Source organism: Etheostoma spectabile, chromosome 10, assembly GCF_008692095.1.
Source record: "Etheostoma spectabile isolate EspeVRDwgs_2016 chromosome 10, UIUC_Espe_1.0, whole genome shotgun sequence".
NCBI lineage: Eukaryota > Metazoa > Chordata > Actinopteri > Perciformes > Percidae > Etheostoma > Etheostoma spectabile.
In genome coordinates, this window is record NC_045742.1 from 3,442,183 (window position 1) to 3,453,390 (window position 11,208).

General features: G+C 41.1%; 1 protein-coding gene and 1 long non-coding RNA gene across 3 annotated transcripts in view; one reads left to right on the forward strand and one right to left on the reverse strand.

Annotated features, from left to right (window-relative positions):
• Positions 1-11,208, reverse strand: part of pcdh12 (protocadherin 12) — a 28,364-nt gene that overhangs the window by 7,524 nt on the left and 9,632 nt on the right. For both annotated transcript variants that reach the window (XM_032527432.1, XM_032527431.1), the window contains exon 3: positions 6,239-6,390. In XM_032527432.1, coding sequence (XP_032383323.1) covers positions 6,239-6,390 — 152 coding nt within the window. The remainder of the gene's footprint in view (positions 1-6,238; positions 6,391-11,208) is intronic.
• LOC116696432 (uncharacterized) overlaps positions 10,152-11,208 on the forward strand; it is an 11,518-nt gene continuing 10,461 nt past the window's right edge. The window contains exon 1 of the long non-coding RNA XR_004333725.1: positions 10,152-10,248. This is a non-coding gene — a long non-coding RNA (uncharacterized LOC116696432). The remainder of the gene's footprint in view (positions 10,249-11,208) is intronic.

Here is an 11,208-nt window from a genome sequence, read left to right on the forward strand (position 1 = left end):
TCATACATTGCTATCATAAACTTAACAACAATACAGTCCCTAAAAACCCCTCTACACACAGAGCCATTCACTCTGCTCTCAACACCGTAATATCACCTTCATATCCAAACAATCCAACAAAGGGGCAGGTTTGTTTTGGTGATTCATCATGACAACGTCGAGGAAGAAGCAGATATGAGAGAGGAGAGGAGAGAGAGAGAGAAGAGAGAGAGAGAGGAGGAGAAGAGAGAGAGAGAGAGAGAGGAGAGAGAGAGAGAGAGAGGAGGAGAGAGAGAGGGAGAGGAGGAGAGAGAGAGGAGAGGAGAGGAGAGGGAGGGAGAGAGAGAGGAGAGAGGAGAGAGAGAGAGGAGAGGAGAGGAGAGTGTGCGAGAGAGGGGAGCGATGGGGGGACGAGGAGAGGATGGAGAGAGAGGTAGAGGACGAGAGAGACGACGGAGAGAGCAGAGAGGAATGAGCGGAGCGAAGTACACCAGACAGTTAGACACCCAGGCGGCGTGTACCAAGCCTCGGGGAGTACACCACAACAGAAAGCCTGAGGGAGAGGGAGCAAGCACCAACCACACCACACACACAACACATCTCACTATTTTGTGTTCTCTCGCTCTCCTTCATAAAGTATGCACGCTCTACCATCATCGGGCGGTAAACCCCTCAGCTCGCCCCAGGGCTCTGACCACCACAATGCCAGGAAGAAACTGTTTAAATCAACACACGCACACGCACACGCACACACACACACACACACACACAAGACCTACTTTACACAATCCGAGTGCTGGCCTTCCCAGCTAAACAATAAGCCTCACTGTGAGCGTGTTTTGATGTTTGGCAGCTAAAACTAAAATCTTAGTTAGACTACTAGTCATTTAACCTGTGACCAACATGTTTTCAACTAGACTAGAGTCGTGGACCCGCCCCCCACTGGCCTGGACCCCCCACTGGCCTGGACCCCCCCCACTGGCCTGACTCGTAGCTGTCCCCCCGCCTCATTTTAGACAGCACATAATAGGGTTGACCGGTGCCAAAATGTGCATGCATTTGGAGCATTTTAGCATGCTAACAAATTGAGTATGCTAATTACACCAATGGTGTGTGTCAAATCGTACTCTTCTGCATTGCCACTTCTATCTTAACCCTTGTGTTGTCTTGCAGTCAAAATTGAAAATCATCACTTTTGTTGATGTGTTTTATTGTTATTTGTTGTTTTGTTCTTCTTACTTTTTCTTACATTTTTGTCCCTTTTTTCAACAGTTTTGACACTTTTTTCAATGTTCAACACTACGTAACACTAACTTATTACCTTCAGTTTTACAGTTATTGTAATTTATGATCAATAAACCTCATTTATAGGAAATTATACCTAATGTTTGAGTTAGAAAAGCAGAAATTTGGAATTATTTAGACAAAAGTAAAGGAATGGATGTTGATGATAATCACAGACTGGAATATGTCAACTTTTACTCAATACTATTTCAACAACACTTCAATTTGTTTTCAAATGCTATAAAATTGAATAAGACACAACATTAATGAAAGTAGAGATTTGTACTTGGCAAAGAGCGTTGGAATCAATCATGTTATTTTGGGGAATTAAAAAGAACATTGATATAGGACAACATGAGGACAACATGAGGGTTAAGTAAATAGTGCGTTCACACTCACAAAGTGGGACCAGGATCCAGATCCTGCACTCAAAACGGTCAAAACATTAAGTGTGGAACCGCTGGACACTTCTTGCCCTCAGTGGTCGCCATCTTTGCTTCGGAGAGGAAGCTACTGAACCACCAACGTATTTTCATACTTGGGAAACTATACCATACAAACTAAACAAATGTAATACACACATGTGTTGTTTTTTTAAGTAGCATTTAACTGTAGTCAGATGTTTTGTTGGGCAACAATATGCGACAACAAGGCTCCGCCCGGCTACAATTTACCATTAAAAAGGAGAAAAAGAGCCATTTCCGCTCAGAACGTAACTGCAATTTGGAATTTGAGACAACACTACCCTGTCATAGTGTAAGCACTACACAAGTAAGTACATAGTGAACTACATGTAAGTGTACGGAAGTATCAAAATTGATGAAAATGTCTCATTAAAATAAGGTGTGAGTCAAATTTTTGGCCATTTTCAAGCGTTGAAACATCCCGTTTAAGACAAAGAAAGAAACATGTCTACATGACTATACAAACTATACAAATGTAATACATATGTGTTGTTTTTTAAGTAGCACTTAATTGCAGTCAGTGTGAAAACAAGCCAGTGTATATTTTGTTGGGCGACAATAGGCGACAACAAGGCTCCGCCCGGCTACAATTTACCATTAAACTCATTACACATTTCTCTCCTCTATCTTTCTATCTTTCCATTTATGTGCATCCATGTCCCAGAAATGCTTGTTACTAACCGAGCTCTGGGGAGTCATTCCCCGGAGTCCTTATGTCCGTTTTCCCCAGCATGTTTCCTCGGATCAGAGAGGCTCCAAAATCATGGTAGCAGCTGTCGCCGTGGTCCTGCTAAATGTTCTGCTACGTCCTGCTACGTCCTGCTACATCCTGCTACACTCTGCTACGTCCTGCTACATCCTGCTGTGCCCTGCTACGTTCTGCTACATCCTGCTACATCCTGCTACACTCTGCTACGTCCTGCTACATCCTGCTGTGCCCTGCTACGTTCTGCTACATCCTGCTACATCCTGCTACACTCTGCTACGTCCTGCTACATCCTGCTACGTCTTGCTACGTCCTGCTACATCCTGCTACATCCTGCTACATGCTGCTGTGCCCTGCTACGCCCTGCTACATCCTGCTACGTCCTGCTACATGCTGCTACGTCCTGCTACATCCTGCTGTGCCCTGCTACGCCCTGCTACGTCCTGCTACGTCCTGCTACATCCTGCTGTGCCCTGCTACGCCCTGCTACGTCCTGCTACGTCCTGCTACATCCTGCTGTGCCCTGCTACGCCCTGCTACGACCTGCTACGTCCTGCTACATCCTGCTATGTCCTGCTACGTCCTGCTACGTCCTGCTACGTCCTGCTGGGCCTTGTAATGCTCCACAGTGCCCTGCTATGCCATGAACTACTACAAAGAACTACTACAAACTACTATTTTTTGTGACTGTTATTGCCATTCATCATTCAAACCCCAACCGGTCGTCAGACACTACCGACCAAGAGCCTGGGTCTGGATCTGGGTCTGGGTCTGGGCCTGGGTCTGGGTCTGGGTCTAGGTCTGGCCCTGGGCCTGGGTCTGGGTCTGTCCCAGGTTTCTCCCTAAAAGGAAGTTTTTCCTCGCCACTGTGGCCCTGTTGCTTGCTCTGGAGGAAACTACTAGACCTGTTGGGTCCTTGTAAATTCTGGAATGTGGTCTAGACCTGCTCTATCTGTAAAGTGTCTACAGATAACTCTTGTTATGAATTGATACTATAAATAAAATTGAAGTGAAATCAAACAGAAGAAAAAGAGCCATTTCCGGTCAGAGCATAATTGCTGTTTGCGATTTGAGACAACACCACCCTGTCATAGTGTAAAAACTACACAAGTAAGTACATAGTGGACTCCTGGAAGTATCAAAATAGAGTCACACCTTATTTTAATGAGACATTTTCATCAAATTGTTGGCCATTTTCAAGCATTGAAACATCCTATAAGACAAAGAAATAAACATGTCTAACAGTCTCGGAAACAGAGCCTAAGTTGTAGTGAGAAGCCCAGATGAGTGGAGCATGTGGGTGGAGGTGGAGGTGGATGTATAACCTGCCACTGTGCTATTTCCTCCTTTCTTCCTGTTTTCTACATTTGTCGGCGTGTGTCCATTGTGAGATTGTGAGTGACCGGTCTTTATGTTCTGCGGGGGATCCAAGCTCGGCTGCTTTTGTCCTGATGAATCAAAGAGTTTCACCAGGACGTCGCAGCTAAACTCAAGGACACCACCTGTCAAGGACACCACCTGGGTTTTAAAGAGTCGAAATAGAAACACAAACACTGGAGAGTCACGCAAAAGTACTACACTCTAAGAAATAAATCCGTAAAATAACAGAAACAGTACCGATAGCTCATTACCCGGACTTTCTATCGTAATTAAAAAACTGAATTTTTCAGTTAACCCTCATGTTGTTCCCGGTCAAATTTGACCCGTTTTCAGTTTTTGATCACAAAAAAATGGGCCTTCAAAATAAGAGCTGAAAATGTCAACATTAGAAATATCAAATAACTTTGGAAAAAAAGATCAAAAAAGCACCCACAGCATTGAAAAAGTCACCAAAAGTGTTAATAATCATGTTGAAAGAAACACTTTCTGTTATATTGTAAATTAACAGAAATATAGCTGTGAATCACGTACCAGGGACAATTTCTGTTAAAATTTACTGTCACACAACTGTTGATTTACAGATATTTCTTAGAGTGCAGCTGACCCCAAATCACAAAGGAGATGATTAACCCTTAGTCCGAAAGTCTCCTTCTCCAAAGTCATTCATCAGTTTGCGTTAACCCTTGCGTTGCCCACGTTTTTCAATTTTTTTTCAACATCTTGCTTTTCTTTCTCCTTTTGTGTTGCTTTTTTCCACATTTTTGACCCATTTTCCATTTTGACCCAAATTTACTGTCATACACCTGTTAATTGACATATATTTCTTAGAGTGCATGTTTGCATTTCACTAAGAAAGTGTGAGCTAGTGAGGGCTTCGTAACAGAAGCGCTGATTCCCACTAGACGTAACTTTTCATGTAATTTAAGTTATTTCACTCAGTATCACGGAGTAATGTACGAGGGAAGTAACATATCAAGCAATCTCTAAAAGTAACATACAAGATAACGTACGGAGAGTCACAGAGAAATGTACAGAGTAAGGGACATAAAGTATGAAGTGATGAATGGCGTAATATACAAATTAATGTAACATACGAAGTAACATAAGAAGTAATGTACTGAGAATCATGGAGAAATGTATGTAATGTAAGTAATGTACAAAATAGTATAAAGTTGGGTAGAACGTATAATCCTACAGTCCTATATTGTACAAAGTAACGCACAAAGTAACGCACAAAGTAACGCACAAAGTAACGACAATCCTATAATGTGCAAAGTAACATACAAATTGACGTACATAGTAAAGTACAAAGTAACGTAAGAAGTAACATACAAAGCAATGTCCAAAATGTTGGAAGTAACGTACGAAGTAACGTACGAAGTAACGTACAAAGTAACGTACAAAGTAACGTAAGAAGTAACGTAAGAAGTAACGTACAAAGTAACGTAAGAAGTAACATACAAAGCAATGTCCAAAATGTTGGAAGTTACGTACAAAGTAACGTACAAAGTAACGTACAAAGTAACATACAAAGCAATGTCCAAAATGTTGGAAGTTACGTACAAAGTAACGTACAAAGTAACGTAAGAAGTAACGTAAGAAGTAACGTACAAAGTAACGTAAGAAGTAACATACAAAGCAATGTCCAAAATGTTGGAAGTTACGTACAAAGTAACGTACAAAGTAACGTACAAAGTAACGTACAAAGTAACGTACAAAGTAACATACAAAGCAATGTCCAAAATGTTGGAAGTAACGTACAAAGTAACGTACAAAGTAACGTACAAAGTAACGTACAAAGTAACGTACAAAGTAACGTACAAAGTAACATACATAGTAAAGTACAAAGTAACGTAAGAAGTAACATACAAAGCAATGTCCAAAATGTTGGAAGTTACATACAAAGTAACGTACAAAGTAACGTACAAAGTAACGTACAAAGTAACGTACAAAGTAACGTACAGACGGCTGAGGGCTGAGGTTTTACCTATTAACTCACAGCATCCACATGACATTTTAAGCTTTGCTTTCCAGGAGAATAATAGGAGATTCTGACCAAATAAGTTCAAAGGTAAAATACAAAACTCTTTATTTGGTCCTCGGCCTCTGAAATTGATGCTACTTTCTGAGCTGAAACGCTGGTCTTGTGCTATGTCTTTTCCAAACCTCTCACATACACGGCTGCTCTGCTTCCTTTCAGCTTGCGACTGTTTCTGATCATGTGACCTAATCCTGTTGTTGTTACTGGTCATTTGTTCCTGTTGTCATGGCAAAGGCGTCTGTAAAAGACCTTGATTTGATTTGATTTGATTTTTAATGCTAGCCGCCGTTAGCACCTGGCATTTTCCAGCCTCAATCAGTGTGTGTGTGTGTGTGTGTGTGTGTGTGTGTGTGTGTGTGTGTGTGTGTGTGTGTGTGTGTGTACCGGGGTTGTTGAGCAGATTGTTGAGTCCCTCCTCCAGCTGGGGGTCTATGGGTGAGTCTCTTCCTGGTTCCCAGTCCACATCACCAGCCTCGCTCTCACCGTGTCCGCTGTCTTTGGTGCTCTGCCAATCAGAACAGTCCTGGCCTCCGTATCTGCAGATACACACACACACACACACACACACACACACTGTCAGATAAATAACACAACACATGACAACTATCTCCAACCGACCCTGTTTTTCAACTTTTTTCAACATCTTGCGCATTGTTGTTGGTTTTTTTTCAGCTTATTGTCACATTATCATTTTTTTAAGATGTTTTTTTCTCCTTTTGTGTTGCTTTTTTCAACATTGTTGACGTTTTTACCGACAATTTTTTCACTTTTACATTTTGACACTTCCACGCCCCCATACGAGTTTTACACTCATTCGACACTTAACCTAATTTTTGAGTTTGAAAAGCAGAAAAATGCTATAAAATGTAATAAAAGACCCCAAATTTAATGAAAGTAGTGTACTGATCCTTCGTTTTACTTGAGAAGAGCATTAAATGGAACCATCCATGTTCATTTTTGACACGTTCTGATATAGATATATTTTTTGGAAAATGGGTCAAATTTGAGCCCAAAGACAACAGGAGGGTTAAAACAAACCCTGCGTAACATGTGACACATGGACAGACCAGGAACTTACAACAATAAGGTCAAGACTCAGTTGTATTTACTGTATATATCCCAAATTCAAAAATTAGTCTCAGAGAGTTTGTATGTTTGTATGACGCCCTCTTTCCTTACGCCTTTGATTTGTCAACTTTTGCAAAAACATGTATTATTCATCAAGTCAACGTTTTGAAGACTAGTTTCCTGGATCATGCATGAATAACATTGACATACATTACTGCTTTTGACTGAAAAACAATTGAAAGAAAATAGACAGGAACACTTGGATAAATAAATAAATCCTCCTCCATGTCCTCGGGTCAAATTTGACCCATTTACAAACTCTTTCTTTATCAGAACTATGACAAAAGATCATGGAAAAAAGTGACAAATGTTGAAAAAATAGTACAAAAACACAGGAAAAAAATCAACAAAAACAGTCTCTTTTTTTTTTTTTATGCTGAAAAATTACAAAAAAAGTATCAAAAACACTGGAAAAAGCGACAAATAAATTGTTAAAAAATTGACTAAAACATAATTTAAAAAAAACGTCAAAAAAGTGACAAAAACATTTGTATGAAAATTGTCAAAAACGTCGAGAAAAAGTATAGAAAAAGAACAACAAAATTTAGAAATTTCAACCCAGAAAAATGGAAGACAACACGAGGGTTAACCTAAATTTGAACTATTCTTTTTTAATTGCACACACTGAATTCCTACCTATCCAATCCTGCGTCCACACCATAGACCCTCACGTTGTCAAATTTGACCCATTTTCAGTTTTTTTTGTTCACGAAAAAATGAAACAAGCGCTGGAAATGTCAACATTGAAATATATATCAAATAACTTAAGAAAAAAAACATCTAAAAAAAGCACCCGCAACCTCAAAAAAGTGGCAAAGACGTCAGAAAAAAAGATACTAATGTTTCGTGGTTGACGGGAAGACAACACAAGGGTTAAATAGCTGCGGCCCGGAGGCTCGCTCCAACAAAAGCATCATCCCACTGTGCACGCGTGACAAATAAAGCTCTCTGTTGTTACTCCACATGTATTTCTTCACATTGAAGCCTACCTATCCTTTCCTGCGTCTCACATGTATTTCTTAAGAGACACCTACCTATCTTTTCCTGCGTCTCTCATGTATTTCTTCACATTGAAACAAAGAACTAAATCCTGATAAAAACCAGACAAGACTCCGGGGTTTATCTTCCCATCAGACCAGAGGTTTGGTGTCAGATAAAATGCCTGAGGTTTCAGATGACAAATCCATTGATAACCACACACACACACACACATACACACACACACACACACACACACACACACACACACACACACACACACACACACACACACACACACACAGCTGCAGGCAGGCTCAGACACAGGAGGTGCCAGTCAGATAAAGGTGAGCTCACAGACGAGTTAATCACTCTGAAGCAAACACACAACCTCAGTTCATTACGGCATCGTAGATTAAAATCTTATCTGACTGGGATGTGAACTCTCCACTCGTTTTCAGTTGCTACAGGACTTTGTGATGGATGGACTTTCAATACGATGCCAGTAATCACCCAAAAAACTACGGTAATCATTTGGACATAAATAACAGCCTGGCAGACTCTCATCGATGTCTTTAAAACTACACGTTTCAAAATCCTGACAAATGTGTATGACTGTTGCTGGCGATCAGCAAATGACCTCATACATACAGCAAGGTGTGTGTGTGTGTGTGTGTGTTGTGTGTGTGTGTGTGTGTGTGTGTGTGTGGTGTGTGTGTGTGTGTGTGTAGTTGTGTGGAAGGGAGTGTCCTGTGTGTATTGAGGTGATGTCGGATCTAATCTCATTGCCACAGTGAAGCTGAACGTCCTGTTAAAGACTCTGAATCACTCAGATGGAGATGCTATAACCCGCCTACACACACGCACACACACACACATGCAGACACACACACACACACACACAGATCCAGAGTCACACACACACACACACACACATACACACATTTTGTTGTCACTTATTACAATGTTTTAGTCCCTTTTTACAAGATTTGGGTAGCTTTTTCTGTTTGTTTTTCGTTTTTAACGTTTTTGTTACTTCTGCGAACGTTTTTGTTGCTTTTTGTCACTTGTCACACACACACACACACACACACACACACACACACACACACACACACACACACACACACACACACACACACACACTATGCACACACTAAGCACTAAGCACTAAGCACTCAGGGGTTATGAGACACTCTTCCTGTGACATTGAGTTTTTGACGCTGTGTCCTGTTTGTCTCTGGCTGTTAGTTGCAGCTGGTGAGTTGGACAGAAACACGACGGAAGACATTCATCAGATACAACTTCTGTCTTTCACCAAACAGACAAAAAGCAAACGTCCGCCCTGAAAGCCTCAAACCAGTAAAGCTGTAGTCGTCTCACACTCCTGCACTGATCTCCCTGGAGCCGGGTGCAGAGCACCGTGGGGGGGGGGGCTATTTAAGCATGTATATATTTGAGCATGTTTAAGCAATCGTTGCAGTTAAGTTTAGCCAACAACAGGTGACTAGCATGCAGCGACGACAGTTACGTTTAGGCTGCAAAACAACTAAGAATAGCAGATTTTGGTTTGGTTTAACCCTTGTGTTGTCTTTACTTCCGGGACACTCTCCTGTCCCTCGGGTCAAACAGACCCGGGACTTATTTGGGGTTTTAAAAACAATTCTGAAATTTTACTTTATAATCTATTAACTAATATTGTCTTTATCTCCATTTCAAACAGTTGAGATAACATATGTGTTAAAATATCAAAAATCCACTATGGAAACAACATAAGTGTCATATCCAGAATAATGTTCTGAATTGAGTCAGGAATACATGTTTATCACAGGAAATAAGGAAAGGACGTTGATTTTCAGGTAGAAAAATGTAACTTGTTCCCTTTTTCTTCTTGTAAATATTTAAAATGGGTCAATTTGACCCAAATACCATAAAAGGGTTAAAATACCGATCCCTGTAATACGTAATCGAATATTATTTTTTGGGCAATTTTAGGCCTTTTATTGACAGGACAGCTGAAGAGATGACAGAGGAGAGAGAGAGAGAGAGAGAGGGAATGGCATGCAGCAAAGGACCTGCTCTACCAACTGAGCTATCCGGGCGCCCGAAACCCCTTAGTTTTATCCACCTGACCTCCTTCCTACACGGTGCGTTCGCGGTGTTCATCTGCCGTCGTTGTGGTGTTCAGGGGCGTAGCACAAAATTCTGGACCCATCTTTTCTCTATGGGCCCCTGCCCACACCCACAGCTATTCATCTAGCATCTTTTTGGGCCCTCCTCACATGAGGGTCCTGGGTACTGAGCCCCCCCCCCCAGTCCGACGACCCTGGTGGTGCTGAGAGTAATAAATATGTGGAATACTTACAAATTAAAGGGCTTTACTTAGTCGTAGCTATAAGTACGGGTGGTTTATAAGAACACCTGGTTGGTTAAACTGTGATATCCTACAAGTTAGCTGATTTTACTGATTTACTGTCGTGGATTTGGGGGGGGAAAAAACATCTGTGAGTTCTTAAAATGGGCGGCATTCCCCTTTAATGTGTGTCTGTCCTGCTATCAGCGGCAGCCTCGTTTGATCAGAGAGCGCAGCAGTGATCACAGCCTGAGACCTGCAGCCAGCTGGCTCTAAAACAAACCTCTGCTGATGAACAGAGGGATGGAAAAGAGGAGGAAAGAATCAACTTTGAGATTTTTTTCAGTCTGTTTTGATGTCGAGCTACAAGTGGAGTTTCAAAGTCAGCCGAAAGAGAGAGTGGTTGTGTTGATATTACCATGAAGAAGACTGAATATGTGACACTGTGGAAAACATATCTGCTAAAAACCATCATGAATTGTTAAGTATACTGTATCTGGAGTCTCTTTTATATAGACCTTAGTGGTCCCCTAATACTGTATCTGGAGTCTCTTTTATATAGACCTTAGTGGTCCCATAATACTGTATCTGAAGTCTCTTTTATATAGACCTTAGTGGTCCCATAATACTGTATCTGGAGTCTCTTTTATATAGACCTTAGTGGTCCCCTAATACAGTATCCAAAGTCTCTTTATATAGACCTTAGTGGTCCCTAATACTGTATCTGAAGTATCTTTTACATAGACCTTAGTGGTCCCTAATACTGTATCTGGAGTCTCTTTTATATAGACCTTAGTGGTCCCTAATACTGTATCTGAAGTCTCTTTTATATAGACCTTAGTGGTCCCTAATACTGTATCTGGAGTCTCTTTTATATAGACCTTAGTGGTCCCTA